Below are 17049 nucleotides of genomic sequence, written 5' to 3' on the forward strand. Positions count from 1 at the left end.
GCGCTAATGGGAACAGATAAGATCTTGAGGCCAGTGCTCAAACTCCCAGGTTTCTGGTAGGAGACCGAGTTAGAGCAGGCATTACCACCCATATGGGGTAACCGGAGTGAGGAAACAATTTTTTTATGTATATATATATTGTATATATATTGTATATATATTGTATATATTGTATCTATATATACAATATATATATAACCAAGATAAGTACTCTACTTAATTCTCTTTTAATTTATATATATGTATATATATACCTTGCAGAAAAGCGTTCTACTGGGACCGGCTAAGATATACGTATTTATATATATATTTTGCCTATACACTATGAATATATGCTTTAAATATATACTTTAAATGTATATATAGAGTGCACATACATATTTTAAACATAGAGTACTTATACATCCTGTAGATATAAAGTATATACGTATTTGCAGATTATAGATTAGACGCACATATTATATATACAGTATACAACTATAGAGTAGATATAATAATGGCTCAAAAGAGTGTTAAAATCAATCTACCTTGAAGCTGAACCTGTGTACTGCTTGTTAAATTATGACTTACCGCGTCAGATTCAGAACAAGAAGTGCCGGTACTGTCTAGCTGTATATGGTCCATTAGTTATTCTTCGGGATTCTTGTAGAGCGTCGTTGGCATTTACGGTTGGCATAAAACCGGTCTTGGCCTTGACATAACCTAAACTGTAATATTGACCTTTAATCAATCATTCAGATAGAGTTATCCAGCATGACCCCTTCCTTAGAGGACAGGGGAAACAGTTTGCAAGTGGTGGGTTACAAGAAGTGATTTTTGCAGAAGCAGTTATTACCAGTGTAGCATTAACACACAAGCTGGATAGAGCACAACAAGGTGGGAAACCAAAACAATGTTACCAAGTCAGGAGTGTTTCGAGAGAAATCGGCGAAGCTAGCATTAGATGAAATTATGACGAGCTTGGCATCAAGGAGCAATCGAAACTGATATTAATATTAGCACAGGCATACATACCTATTAACCAGCTATAATATTCACGAATAGGTTGCGGTTGCATTTAAGTATATATACATGTAGCTGACTTCAGAACTCCCATACTATTGCCGTTAACTACTGGTAGCAGTTTAGCAGTCAGTCTCGCCCTTCATTTCGACATCATCCTCAAGGAGCCTATCATGTAACTCTTCATCATTGTTGGAAGCAGTAGCCTCGTGTGGCTCACTTCCTCCCTCACCTTCTCTTCTCCTTTTAACCTGGCCGAAGCCTCGCTATCGTTTGCTTCAGCCGAAGCCTCAGCACCGCTTGCCTTGGCCGAAGCCTCAGCATCACTTTCCTCAGCCAGAGCCTCAGCATCACTTGCCTTGGCCGAAGCCTCAGCACCAGAAACAGCGTTGGCTGAAGCCTCAGCTACAGTAACTTTTGACATAACAGTTAGCAAAGAACTGTTCCGAGGGGAAACAGGGGTTGTGCTGTGCGCACCCTCCCTGGGACCGCTGGAACCTTCCGCAGACAAATCTGCAGGCGTACTTGATCCTCGAAATTGGGCCCTCACGTTAAGCAACTCATTAACAGATTTCTGAATAGCTTGTGACAACTGAAGCTCATATTCATAATTCTACTCTTCCTCCTTAATAGCCTGCATTTCTCTCTCATACTGAAGCTTAGTTTCTTCTTTTTGTCTCTCAAACTCTAACATTCTCTCTTGATAGACCTTCTTACCAGGTGGTCTCCTACTAGTAACATTTGACAGAAAATCATTAACTGCACCCATTAAAGACACATTAGGCTGTGTAAGCTTACTAGTACCAGCTACGGCTGCTGCATAACCTTTAACCTTAGCATCAGGCTCATTACTACTGGGAACTTTAATCTTTCTTTTACCACCGGACCATGTGGCCCCCCCCCCCCTTTATCACATCCAGCAACCTCATGGCCCAATTTGTGACAAAAGCCACATTTTGGCACCTTACAGTCCCTGACAAAATGACCGAAAGCTTGGCACCTATTACAAGTAAACCCTAGACATTCGCAAGCTACATGATCGCGGTTGCACCTGTAGATCATACAGTACAGTTTACCATTTTTACCGAAAACTTTAGCGGCATTGGTGCCATCACTTCTCCTGTCATTGGAGCTCTTCCCACTACTCGGGCCATCACCCTTCGCTGATCCGTTAGGCTCAGTCATGAGAGTTTGTATGTTCTAAAATCTATAACAGAAGCAGTTACGAGTAAACCATATCAGAATATCTGTGAGGCCGAACAAGCCTGCCACTTCTCATAGTGGTAACAGGCGTTTCATCCAGCTCAGCCGCAGATGCGGCGTCCAGCGCAGTTGCTGGGGCCTCTTCACCGCTGTCACTAGGCAGAAGGCCAGGTACCATTGGACACTTAGTATCTACTAGACAGCTACCCAGATCATTATCAAAAAACCTATCAAACTCGTTTTCGTGTAGCAAAAACAAATGTTTCCTGTTTCTCCGGATCTCTCTGTCTCCTATCCTCACCCAGTAACTGTCTGGAAAAGGATCCTTGCGGACCACAATATCCCCAGCCCCGGCATCAGATGGTGACTTGATCCAAACTTTATCATTAACATTCAGTTCAGGCATTTCTGAAACTCTATACTTTTTATCAAAGTTACGCTTAATTTCTGTTTTTCTGTTTTCATCTTTTTGTTCAAGTTCTTCGTAATCCACCTGACGAGACTTGGGCAGTCCAAACGTGGACCTTACTGCCCTGCCAAACATGAGTTCGCTCGGTGAATACCCAGTTGACAGCGGAGTAGTTCTATAGACTGACAAGGCTTCGATCTTATCCTCATTCTTCAACCACAACTTTTTGACTATTTTGACAGCACCTTTGGCTAATCCATTGGATTGAGGATAGCGAGGGCTACTCGTAACCAACTGAAAACCATAGATAGCGGCAAAGTTTTTAAATTCATCACTATCATAGCACCTGCCATTGTCCGACCGTACAATTTTAGGTACACCAAAACAAGAAAATACGCTTTTCATAACAGATATTACCGCACCAGATGTCTGGGCGTGTACAGGTAACGCCTCAATCCACCTAGAGTAGTAATCAATGATCACTACATACAATTTGCTTTCAAAGACAAACATGTCAGAGCCTATTACCTCTCAAGGGCAGAAAGGCAATTCGCTTTCTACCATTGGTTGGTGTCTAATATCACTGTGATGAATGCAAGTATTGCAGCCTTTCACAAAATTCTCAATGTCATTACTGACACCAGGCCACCAAATGTAGGCCTGCGCACGACGTCTACATTTCGAGATACCCTGGTGACCTTCATGGCACTTTGCTAGATACAATTCCCGCAAGCATTCCGGGATAAAAATACGTGAGTCATACATTATTAACCCATTGCACAAGGTCAACCTATGTCTACACGTATAAAACTTTGACATCTCATCTCTGAGCAACTGCAAAGGAGTTTCCCAATTATAATTGATATGACTAAGGAGCTCTTTACTAACATTGTCAATTTGCATAGCATCTTTAATCTCACTTTCACGACCTTCTGTATCTATAGAGGCTGCTACAATAGCCCCAACATATGCTTCCGTTTCCCTACTTTTGTTGAGGTCTACAGAGTAATAACTACCGTTAGGACGACTCAACGAGTCTGCTAAGTACATTTTTGCACCTGGTGTATGAAATATGTTGTAGTCATATCTCATCAGCTGTAGCCTAAAGCGTTGAACTTTTTCTGGCAAATTGGCCATATCTTTTTCACCTAAGACAGACACCAATGGCTTGTGGTCTGTCTCGATCTCAATGTTACGTCCAACCAAATAGAAATCAAATTTCTTACAAGCCCAAGTGATGGCTAAGGCCTCTTTTTCAATCATTGCATACCTTTCCTCTGTCTCCGTCATTTTTCTGGGGGCATATTCAACTGGCTGTCTCACACCATTATTGTCTAATTGTATGAAGACAGCTCCTATAGCATTTTTGCTAGCATCTGCATAAACCCTATGCTTTTTGTTCAGGTCAAAGATACACAAAACCGGAGCTTTAGACAGCTCTTGTTGGATCTCAACAAAAGCTCTCTTTTGCTCTTCTCCCCAATACCATTCAGATTTCGTACCTGATATAGCATAAATTGGAGCACAAATTCCAGCCATCTTAGAACTAAACTTGCTGAGGTAATTTACCATGCCAGTTAGGCGTCTCGCCTCTGTTTTATTGGTAGGTGGAGCCATCTCAATAATAGCTTTTATCTTATCAGGGTCAGGCTTGACACCGGCAGCACTAACTACATGGCCTAAGAACCTAATTTCATCACAACCAAATTCACATTTTTTCTTTTTTAGGGTCATGCCCGATTCCTTTATTCTATTCAAAACTTTCCTCAAACGTTCCCATTGTTCGTCGGGACTTTTCCCATAAACCAATATATCATCCATAAGACAAATGACACCTTTTAACCCTAACAGTATCTTTTCCATAGTCCTCTGAAAAAACTCTAGAGCTGAAGAAATCCCAAATGGCATTTTCTTAAAGCAAAATCTGCCCCAAAGCGAGACAAAAGTTGTCAGCAGTTTGCATTTTGGATCTAATTGTACTTGCCAGAAACCAGAATTTGCATCGAGTTTTGAAAAAACTCTACCCTCTGACAATTGACTAAGCATTTCTGAAACCCGTGGTAAAGGATAGACTTCACAATCTACCTTTTATTCAGATTTGTCAAATCAACACACATTCTGATCTTACCACCCGGTTTAGGAGCAATAGTAAGACCTGAACACCATTTAGTTGAATCCTCGACAGGCTCTATGATATCATTAGCCAACATAGAGTCTATCTCAGACTTTGCTTTCTCCTTCAAACCAGCAGCACTTGTGCGAGGCGCATACAAACATTTAGGTTCAGCACCAGGCTTCAATTTCATCTTAAAAATCCCAGGCATTGTTCCCAAACCAGTAAAAACTGAATGGAAATCTGTAATTGGATCAAACCCTTCTGAAGTTAAACATTAATAACAGCCAACAAGTGAAGGCTACGTATCTGTGGTAGGCCCAGTAGGTTCGTTCTAGAACCTCTGACAATATATACTGGAGTTTCTATAGATCTATAAGTACTTTGAACGTTCACATTAAACATTCCTAGGACATTAGGCTTATTGCCATCTGCCCCACTAAACACCTTTCGGGTTTTTCTAGTTTTAACTTTAACAATTTGCTAGAATTCTCTGTCAAAACAGAAACTTCGGCACCATAATCAAAGGTGAAGTCTATACTCATGCCATTCACTTTCATAGTCCGTACTATACTATTGCTGCTGCCATATAGTCACCTATTATCCTTAGTGAACCTCACTCTACGGGGACTTTTACTGTCTTCCCTTGAACCCCTATAACCGTATCTATGTGGACTGTGATGCCGTCTACCGGGGCTCCTATTACGACCACCGTGGAAACCCTGCCTCTGTGGGCTAGACCTCCGCCTATCAGGACAGTCCTTTGAGGTGTGTCCTTGTGCATAACATGTAAAACAGTGAGCATCGGGACAATTCCTTACTTGATGCCCTTCCTTCTTACAATGGTAGCAAGTTCTGCTATGTCGAGCAGGAGAGTTGCTACGCATGTAATACCTTGGGCTAGGTGACCTGCGACTGTCATTACCATTTCTACTGCCATTGCTAGAAGCACTTGAGTCACGGGAATGATATTTAGTAAAACTGGAACGTTTATCCCCACCATATCTGTCATGATACTGACCCCTATTCACATCAGAACCGTTACTTTCAACGCTAGATCTGCTAGAATCTCTAGACCTATAACCATTACGGTAGTCATATTTATGGTATCTGTCACGGCTCTTTTGGTGCGACCCATAACCAGACAACCCTTTACGTGGCCTTGCCGAGACAGAATAAGCACCAGCGTCGCTGCTATTACTCGCACCACGGCCAGAAGCGTAAGCACATTTATCAGCATCTACTTTCGAAACACTACTAGTAGCATTAAAACGGCCAGCTTTCACTTCAGTTAACACGCTCTCTGACTCTCTAGCTAAATGCCTAGCTTTTAATTTGGAAGCCAGATTTTTCCAGGACAAATCACTTTCTTGCAACAGCTGCATACGAGTCGACGAATCACTAAGATCATTGACGGCCAAAGCGACTGAAAAATGCTCACGCAATTCCTCACTTTCTCCGAAACCCATAGTTCTGATCAATTTCTCAACTCTTAGCAAATAATCTATAGCATTTTTATTGATCGCTTGTGCTACAGTAACAAATTTCATTGTTCTAACATAAATACTTTCTTCACGTTCAAAATGCTCTTGTAACAATTTTAAAGCATTTCCAAAAGCATTTTCACCGTCAGAGTCAATATCAAATCCTAGGGTTTGCAACAGCTCAATACCCTCACTGCCTACAGCACTCAATAACGCTAACAACTTAGGTCTACTACAAAACCTGGGAACTTGTTCGCTGGACACAGTTTCTCTACCTAGAGACCAAGTAGCTAAATCGACGGCAATTTTAAATTGCGATAGCCATGACTTGAACGATTGAGTCATATCGGAGGCGGAAAACACTAGCTTAGGAAAAGACGACAGATCTATCCTATTACTCATAGCGGAAAAGTTCCGATTGATTTCAAACAATAACAAAAGGGTTGACACAGTATTACAACACTAACACGGCGTTATAAACAATCACAAAGTAACACTGCTAACAATATGCACAAGCAAAACAACACAATATCACTAAGCACGAGAATACACACAAAATACACTAGCACGGCACTAACACAAAGGTTCACGAAAAGTACACTAACACGACACAGAGGTAACCACTGACACAAATTTGACACCAACACTGTAGCTACACCACGGTTATCCAAATAAACACCACCACTAGAAAACACTACCATTTTAAAACATCACTACACATTAAACACTAACACGCACCACCGCCAGCCCCACGTGGGAGGGACCGGCGCACGAAACACCAAGAAACTATCAGAAGAAACGGTAAATCCTTTAATATATCGAATGCAAAATAATTTTAAAGTCTATAGAAAATAAAGTAGATCGTTCGCAAGTTATGTGTAAAGGATGTTAACAGATTAAAATTAACTTCTTTTATCCTGCCGACTGCGCCATGTTGAATTATGACTTACTGCGTCAGATTCAGAACAAGAAGTGCCGGTACTGTCTAGCTGTATATGGTCCGTTAGTTATTCTTCGGGATTCTTGTAGAGCGTCGTTGGCATTTACGGTTGACATAAAACCGGTCTTGGCCTTGACATAACCTAAACTGTAATCTTGACCTTTAATCAATCATTCAGATAAAGTTATCCAACACTGCTTACACAGTAGTTGTATTGCTATTAATTCTTATCTGTTCAACTAAGACTTACTGCCCTTTTCCAGCTTAATTGATACGCTCCTGAATACTTGCTAAACCACAGAAGTGTGACAAGCGACAGTGTAACAAACAATCATGGTTTAGAATCAGCCTGATGTGACTGACTATTCAGGCAACTTTTTAAAAAATCACTCGTCCATAACTGAAACCATAATACTAGTCATTCGATCCAATCAGAAACTAAACCATTTAAATTCTTCGCAACTATTTGACAAAGAACGTTTGTGAGATTACATGGGCCAAACAATTAAAATAATGCAAAGGGGCACTTTAGTTATCGTTTGCAAACTTGGTAGAGTTCTACTATGTAAGTTGCTATTTTGGTCATATTAATTCTTGTGTATGTTATAAGGAGATTTTCTATTAAGTGAGCCAACAGCTAATGAATATAGCTCATGGTCTAGACGAACTTTACCTGCTTCTCCCAAATTGGCTAGATTTAGCAGCAATTTTTTTATGTGAAAGTAACTCCAAATTTTTGACTACAAACTATGGTCTCTAGTTACTCGAGGATATATCCCTCTTGTTGAATCATCCAGCTTTTCTGGTAAGAGAAGACAATCACAAATCAGAAGAGAAAACCAACACTTTGTTCACCATAGTGACGCTGTAGTTTGTCTCTTGGAGAGAAGGAGTAATTAAGCCTGAGCCATTGCTACTGACTGGTACTAGCAAATAACCAGTTACAGAGTTTGTCAACTAGTGTCTTTTCACACACAATGTAGGTTCATTTTGCTGTCAGAGAGAGTACGCAGGGTCAAAAATCTTAACAAAATTATGATACATTAGCCAAGAGCCTTTTGCAGGTTGTTGGCAAACAGAGCCTTGCCTAATATTCAACAAAAAATGTGTAAACAGATGCATTGCACAAAAATGTGCCATTGTTCCTAGAAAATAATTTGCCAATGTCCTCATTATTATCTGATACATCATCTTCTCAAGGCATAACCTGGATATTCGTTACTTCAGGTTTGGGCGTCCTAAAGCAACAAAGTCTATGGTCGCTGTTGGGCCTCGCTGTATTTCCAACTTTAACTGCTGTGTTGGCCAAGTCTGATGTCACAAAATCAACTTTTTACAGAGTCATGCATCTTGCATTCTTGAGTTTCATGCAAACCATGTCACTTGGCCTGAAAGGCTCAGATATGTTTCACTTGAACAAACTGAGTTGTCAGACACATCAAATAAGGAGTGGGTAAAGAGTTTCAACTGGGGTTTAACCATTGGCTTTGGATAAAAAGTGTACCAAAAAGGCCTTCCCTGTATGAACCTGCCTTAGTGAACAATCATTTTCTTTATGGTTCTGCAGTTTCTCTCACCAATTCAATTTTTTTGCTGGTTGACTTATTATTTTTTCATTAGTTTTACTATTGTGGCAAATGTTGCATTTACTTTATTTACTCCTATATGCCTTATACTGTCTTGTCCTTTTAAATATCGTGATTCGTCTCCCCTGTCTGTTGTATATGCTTATTTCTTATTACTCTGTACGTTTTTAATCGGCGATGCCAATAATTATTTAATCATACTTATACTCCTTTTTATATTATTATTATATTCAGTTTCGACCGTGTGCTATGTTTTTACTTGTTTTTGTACATATCCACCTTCCTTTTATATGGTAGCAAATTGGGTGACTTGGCAAGATGGGTCAGGCTCACAGTGGAGTTGTGAATGCCTCTGTTGTACATTGATCGTGGCACTTACAGTCAAATACAAACTTATTCACTTTGAACTCATACACTCTTTTTCTGCCTGAAACAGGGGTGGATTGCAGTAGCCAGTTAAGGGAAGGCGCTTGACCTTAACACTATAGTTTTTGTCAGTTTCATTAGTTTTTCCATAAAACAACTTCTGAGGCGGTCCTCTTTCCGGAAAGACCTCTTCAAGTGTCACAGCACCAGTCTCAGCAGTTTCATTACATGGAGCCAGATGGAGGTCTGCTTGGTGCAGAGTCTGTCAGCATGAGATACCGATACCATTTTATGTGTGATACAGAATTCCAGCCTTGACTACATCTCCTCAGGTTTTAACTAGCCATGTTTCCATCATATTTCCACTGGATCTACTAGTTTACATACACTTCCTAGAAACTCACTAGACCATCTCTTACAACTGAATCACACTTCTCACATTTAGCCAAATACAACATCTTGTAAACGCCAAGGTGATATGTATCATGGAGATCTTGCGAGTTCTCAATCAAACACAAGCTTGTACACGACTCGTACATGACTTGTATGACTGGAGCAAAATCTTTTAATTTAAGAACTTTTGTAAAAGTTCTTCTGATTTCACTAATAAACTCATATGAGCTGATTAACTTTAATATCATATTTAGTTGTTTTTTAATATTTCCATGACACAGTTAATGCGGTTAATCCGGTTAATCCGCAAGTTTGCATCATCTGAAAGATGGAAAATCCACAACTGAAGTGAATTTCACTCAGAAATTTTTATCGAATATTTCATGCTTGCATAAGTTGAAAATGCAGTGCAAACTAGTTCGTTTTATGTAAACATTTTCCACACTTGAATCATTTTTATTTTTCTTTGAGCAGTTCTGAATACACCTCCCAAACCTTTGGAGTAGAAATCCTTATCTTTTTTACCAAAGCACTTGCGTTTGTCTGCAACATGCGAATGTCCATTGAAAAACTTATCACATAGTAACTCAAAGTGTGCACGACTCCAACTCTGCATCATACACACCGTGAATGTATAGTGAATGAGCATTGCACCATGGCCACTAGCCTTGAGCCATCCACCATTTTCAATAACATATTTTACTCTATCCAACAAAGTTATACCATAAATGCACCTCAAACCCAACTTGACACCACAGCCTAAACCTCCTATCGCTGTCTCTAATTAGGTAACAATGGTATGGTTACATCATCTTTCCTGAGTCACCAACCGCCTTCAACAAGGTCACTACCAATTTTGACTAACATTCCAAAAGCAAGGTTGGTGGCAGCACATGTGCAACCCCTTGATCAGTACTGAGAACCAACCATGTGCAACCAACAAGATCTTTGTAATCTAGCATTGCAATAGTTGCACATAACTGGTTGAACTTAAACAAGAATGGGGTCCTGCCAGTCACAATCATTTGTCATTTATAAAGCTTTATGCAACTCTGAATCAACCACCAGCGAGATAGTAAGGTAACAACTCACATTTCATCACTACTGTATATGTACTGACATCACTGATCTCAGTACGTCTACTCCGGACAAGCTTTTAATCAACTCGACTCTTTACCTTAAGTCCAAGTACTCGTGCACCATCAACACTCTCATGATCTTTAGTTACTATTAGATTATTGTGCACCAAACTGACTCTCGATCAACAGTAAACCTGTGTTCAAGATAAATGTATGTATATTTGCATATATAAAATCAAACTAGATGATTGCCTAGCACTGCACGGTTAACAGAATAATTACCTAATAAATTTGAGTAACTTACCTAAAAAGCTAGATCTTTACTAAAATAATTAATAAAACAATACTCGCATTTTGAGGCAACTTAACAATCGTTACGCGTAACGGCCAAAAGTGCTAGTTATTAACTCCAAGCAAGCGCTTAAGCGTGAGAATCTTAACCAACATAATGATTGTTTGCACATTAAACCCATTGTTTTCCGTGTAGCTTTTAATGGTTAAGTTCTAGATCTAGATGGTTAAGCCTCTAGATCTGGAGGTCCCGAGATCAAATCCACTGCCATGTGGATTTTCAATTGCTAGATTATAATTGCTACAACTGGACATAGGGTTTAACAAAAAGACAAACACTGAGATTTATATACGGTAAATATATATAGATATAGCTGTTACACAAATATAAGCAAGACGCAAGGGTGCTCTGCTTGTCATCCTCTGCTGGCCTCTTTATATAGGGAATCGTGTGCTTTGGCCCTTCCCCATTCTAAGTCATCTTGTCTACTTGCCGGAAGTCAGCTATTCGGGCTAAGTTGAGCCAAGCTGATCTCAGAGTTAGCTCAGACACAAAGCTGGTTGGCTCCTACCGCAATATCTCTCAAAATAACTTCTAGCGTACTTGACTGGTACCTTGTCTTTGTTAACAATAGTGTCATCTATAAAATGATCAGTGCCAAATTCTACCACACCACCCATTGCAAGCACCTTTTTTAGGGCCATAGACATAATCTTTGGTACAACATATAGATCAAAACCCATCAAAGACCAACAACATATAACTTCTCTTCGTATTTTATGGCTTGAAACTTATGAAAGCACAATATCAACATACAACCACAGCTAGGTATTTTTTCAAATTGAAAAGAAAACAATTAGGCATTAGCTGCCTCCACCTGCGCAACTTCTCCTGACACATTGTTATGTCTATCTCAAATTACAACTGATAAATTAATTCAACTTTGTACCATAGTCTATGACCAGTTTTTAATCATTAGGATAACCATACCAGAGATATCTAATGCTGCAACTATAGACATGTTGGCACATTGATCAACATTACGGAGATTAGGTACACTAGCTGAACTCACAGTCAAACAACCTTGACCTATGATAGCATCCATGCTGATTAATGCAGAACAACTATATATATAAGTGATCAAGATACATAACAATGAAGTTTGACAGAACAGCTACCTGCCTGTGTTATAATACCTGCCTGTGTGTGAACAGCTACCTGCCTGGTATAATTCTTCTAGATACCATGTGGTGTTTCAATCCTGCATTTTAATCGGTTTTTGCCATGAGTCATTTTTTACACCCAAATCTTACATGACATGCTTGTTGTATAATGGGATTTGTTAGGCTCAAACTGAATTGACACCTGAGGTCAAAGCAGTTGCTGACAGTCACGGCAGTTACGGTAGGTGGATAAAGCTATGGGACTATGTAGTATTATGCGGTATTAAAGTGAGTGAAGAAAACAGACAGCCGTCTCTTCTTTGCTATAAATTTGTAAGTAGATATCTTTATACAACAATGTCACAACCATTTATCTCGAGACTGCAGGGATAGGGGTATAAAATTAAGTTATAAAAGAAGTCGAGGTAGGAACAGCAGGCAAAGATTTAGCCATAGCAGCAGTGAGGAGAGATATGACAGTCAAGATAGGAAAAGTAGGAAAAGGTATAGGAGCTGATACAGCCCTTGTGATGTAAGGGATAAGTGGAGTATGGAGATAACAATATGGACAGAAATAAAAGTAGAGGGAGTCCTATCTGTGAGAGAAACAGTCGGTATGAAAAACAAAATCTGGATAGGCATGACGAGAGGTACAGTGACTGTGGAAGGGATAGAAATATATTTTCTATGAGCTCTAACAATAGTGAGTACAGTAGCAGAGGCAGAAGTGTTAGATTTTTTGACTTTAGGGATACATATAGTGAAGACCAATGACTAAGTCGGAGAATTGTGCAGTATTTGAAAGTCAATAGAGAGAATGTTGAGTTTATATTTGATACTGGTGCTGAGGTGTCAATAGCAACTGAAACAACAGCCAATAAGTTGGAGTTGCAGCTAAAAAGCCATCAACCGCTTTAGAAATTGCTGATGACAGTGAGTTGAAAGGAGTTGGAATGGTAATAGTTCATTTGAAATGTAGACATAGAACTATCATGGATGCTGAAGGTTATGTGGTGAAATAATTGAGAATGAACTTTTTGGACATTACTGAGTTGAAGCAGTTGAAATTATTGGCCGTTGTGAATGCATTATTCGAGAGCAAGTTTGAGCTTGTTAAAAGTTTTGAAGGTTATTAAACAAGTTAACCAGGTTGTTTTTGTTGAGAGCCATTACTACTGCGTTAAATTGTCAAGTTTTAGATGATGTCGAATTGCAAAACCTGACAAATAAGTCAGGCAGGAAGCACGGCGTTGAAAAATTCTGTACAGATCAAGATTTTTGCTACAAAAGAAGTGCGAGGAGAAAATAGCTAGGCTGAAAGACCAGCATAAAGCAGCAGTTGGAAAATGCCGAGGCATGCAGTGTGGCTATACAACAGCTACCCAAAGTGTGGAGGAGGATCACTAAAAATAAACTTGCACTCTATCAAGGGCAGGTTGAAATAAGTAAGTTTGAACCTATACCAACAACCATATCAGTAGCGCCACCTTCTGTGCAGTTGAAGACGACCCCGGAGAAGCATTTTCATGGGATGCCTATCATGCCCGCTTTTATTAGTGAGAGTGGGGTTAAGATAGAGGAGACGGTAACTGAAGTTGAGGAGCCATTATTAACCCAACCAACAAGCTCCAGGCTTGACATTAGGTGACAGTGTTGGTAATGAGGATGGTTTTGTGAGTAGCGACGGTGGTCACTAAGGCAGTATGCTGACTCTGTTGCTGACACTAAAGAGAAGAGTATTTTTTGCAGTGGCACAGGCTCAGACAAGCCAAAGGCACAGTCTATGAAGACCGAATCAGGTAACAAGCATCACAAGTAAGGTGGGTTACTAGATGTGCTTATTGGTAGTTCTGGTGTGGCCCAAAAAAAGAAAAGACATATTGTATGATGGGATTTGTGGGCTCAGGCTACATTGACGTCTGAGGTCAAAGCAGTTGTTGGTAGTCACGGCAGTTACGATAAATGGATAAAACCAGAGGATTCCGTAGTATTATGCAGCATTAAAGCGAATGTAGAGAACAGACAGCCATCCCTTTTTTGCTTCAACACATGTAAGTAGATATTTTCATACAACAATGCTGGCCCACAGCAATTTGTCCACAATCAACACCATGGATCAATATGTTTGCGGTTAGCAACCACAAACATAATGATCCACTTTGATCCACTTTTTTTTTATCCTGAGTGAATATCCTACGCAAATACTCCTCAATTGTTTTTTCCTGAATGATTAGGGCACTTATGTAGATATCAAAGGTGTCAACAGAATCACAAACATATCACCTGCAACCTCATTGACCAATACTTTCTTGTTTTTTGACATTGATAAGACAACTGCCCACGACATGACCGTGACCTGAGCTAGTCAAGATTGCAGTGCAGTACCTTTGTCCCTCTAGCACAGACCAAAGTAGTGCTACTTCTAAAAGCTAACATAGCTCTGGCTTTGCTGAATAATTCTACCAATGTTAGCTTCTCAATATTCAGACTTTTATTTCAACTGTGTATAGCCGTATCAATTGGTGAGGCAGGAAAAAAGTACACCTGATAAGTGGATCCCAAAGTTAGTCTAACCCATTAACCTGATCAAGGTGATGTCAGCAAAATAGCCTATATGACAACGGACTCACCATCACCTACTCGTCAACTGCTCATGAGATTAGAAAGATCGAAATGCCTTACACAACTCACCTGTCAAACATTTATAATTAATTATAACTTCCGAAGTAAAAAAAACAGAGCAAAGTGAGAAAGATAATATAGATAATAGGCCTATATTACTAGTATGCATAAAAAAAATTGTTTCCTCACCCCGGTTAACCCGTATGGGTGGTACTTTCTGCTCTAACTCGGGTCTCCTACCAGAAACCTGGGAGTTTGAGCACTCGCCTCAAGATCTAAGCTGTTCTCAATAGCGCACTTTTCTGCAACTCACCTGAGTTGATTGCTGTCAGTATTTGGGCAAGCCACATTTTATGCGCCGGTTTTATTGCGCCCAGTGCCCCAATGACTACTGGGATTACAGTTGTTCTTAAATCCCAGCAGTTTTCAATCTCTTCTCCAAGAGGGAGATATTTCTCTACCTTTTTTTTTTCTTTGCTGGCTATATTGTAGTCATTGGGTACTGCTATATCTATTATAGTAGCCCTCTTGTTCTCCTTGTCCACCACCACTATATCTGGTTAGTTTGCTAGGACATGCTTGTCAGTCCCGATGTAGAAGTCCCAGACGATCTTAGCGCGGTCATTTTCATTGACCTTACCAGGAGCTTCCCACCAGTGTTGTGGTTTATTAAGGCCATACTCGTCACATAGACTTCTATACACAACATTTGCAACATGATTATGCTGCTCAGTGTATGCGTTTCCTGCTAGTTGCTTGCATCCACTGATGATGTGTTGGATGGTCTCAGGTGTATCTTTGCACAGTCTGCATCTAGGATCGTCTCTAGTGTGATAGATTTTTGTTTGGAGTTGCCTTGTTGGGAGCACTTGCTCCTGGGCTGCCATGATTAGCGACTCTGTATTGGCCATTAGGTTTCCTTTGTTCAGCCACATATATGTCTGGTGAAAATCGCCAACCTTAAATATTTGTCGGTGATAAGCACCATGAAGAGGTTTCGTGTGCCAGTCAATTTCCTCATCATCAGGGCGAAGCTTCTTTGTAAGAGCATCTGATTGAAATTTAGCTAGCAACTTATCTGAAGTGGCCATGGAGGCTGCATATGCTTTGATGCTTTGCTCTTCCTCTTTCACTGTCTGCTGTACACTTTTGAGTCCCTTACCGCCATCTTTCCTATCGAGATACAATCTAGTAGTATCAGATTTTGGGTGGAGTGCTCGATGCATGGTCAGCAGTTTACGAGTTATATATACACAAAATTAAAGACACCGAGTGCAAGCAATATGACAAATACATTTTATGAATATATATATCATCTAGTACTATAACATATATATATAACATATATATATGTTATAGTACTATATAATATATATATACATATTCATAAAACGTATTTGTCATATTGCTTGCAATCGGTGTCTTTAATCTTGTGCAGCAGTAATAGGGACCGGAAGGTTCCTTTGCAATACGGTTTTGTTTTTAGTTTCCTCATATCGGTAGTATGCTTACATGGTTAGTAACGTATATGCTATGTTTTTGCGGATGTTCTGCTGGTTATGGCTAAAATCATTGACACCAAGGCTAAGTTCAATATTGTTAAACTTTCCGCTATCTGTGTGAATTTTACTAATCAAAAGGCAAAAAAATTGCTCACTCTACACCATGATTATCTCAGTCAACTTATCTACGCAATACCATAATACTTTTTTGGTCAGTGTGACTACATAAAACCTTTATTACCTCCCAATCAGTGTGTTCATGCAATACCGCCATTGAATTTAAATTATTGTGACTACACAATGTGATCACTACATCAGTACCTTTTAGAATTCTTTTTTGAGAATGCTGATTTTCAGAGTGCTGCTTCTTAAAAGCTACCTTTCAACTCGGTGGTTCTCAGAGTGCTGCCTCATAAAGCTCCTTTTAAAGCTCTGCTTCATAAAGCACTGTTTTTTAAGCTCTGTCTCAGAAAGCCCTGCCTTTTAAAGCTCTGCCTCATAAAGCACTGTCTTTTAAAGCTCTGTCTTATAAAGCATTGCCTTTTAAAGCTATGCCTCATAAAGCATTGCCTTTTAAAGCTCTGTCTCAGAAAGCACTGCCTTGTAAAGCTCAGCCTCATAAAGCACTGCCTTTTAAAGCTCTGCCTCAGAAAGCACTGTCTTTTAAAGCTCTGCTTCAGAAAGCACTGTCTTTTAAAGCTCTGTCTCAAAAAGCACTGCCTTTTAAAGCTCTGCCTCATAAGCATTGCCTTTTAAAGCTCTGTCTCATAAAGCATTGCCTTTTAAAGCTCTGTCTCATAAAGCATTGCCTTTTAAAGCTCTGTCTCATAAAGCACTGCCTTTTAAAGCTCTGCCTCATAAAGCACTGCCTTTTAAAGCTCTGTCTCATAAAGCA

General features: G+C 39.8%; 2 protein-coding genes across 2 annotated transcripts in view; both read right to left on the minus strand.

The window, feature by feature from the left end:
* LOC137394207 (transient receptor potential cation channel subfamily A member 1-like) overlaps window positions 1–1426 on the minus strand; it is a 43641-nt gene extending 42215 nt beyond the window's left edge. The window contains exon 1 of the mRNA XM_068080927.1: window positions 1235–1426. Coding sequence (XP_067937028.1) covers window positions 1235–1426 — 192 coding nt within the window. The remainder of the gene's footprint in view (window positions 1–1234) is intronic.
* A 3894-nt stretch (window positions 1427–5320) lies between these two features.
* LOC137394208 (ATP-dependent RNA helicase glh-2-like) lies at window positions 5321–6196 on the minus strand. The gene has a single exon (XM_068080929.1). The coding sequence runs from the start codon at window positions 6194–6196 to the stop codon at window positions 5321–5323; it is 876 nt and encodes a 291-aa protein (XP_067937030.1).
* Window positions 6197–17049: the final 10853 nt, after the last annotated feature.

This window comes from Watersipora subatra, chromosome 4 (assembly GCF_963576615.1).
Source record: "Watersipora subatra chromosome 4, tzWatSuba1.1, whole genome shotgun sequence".
Classification (NCBI taxonomy): Eukaryota; Metazoa; Bryozoa; class Gymnolaemata; order Cheilostomatida; family Watersiporidae; genus Watersipora; species Watersipora subatra.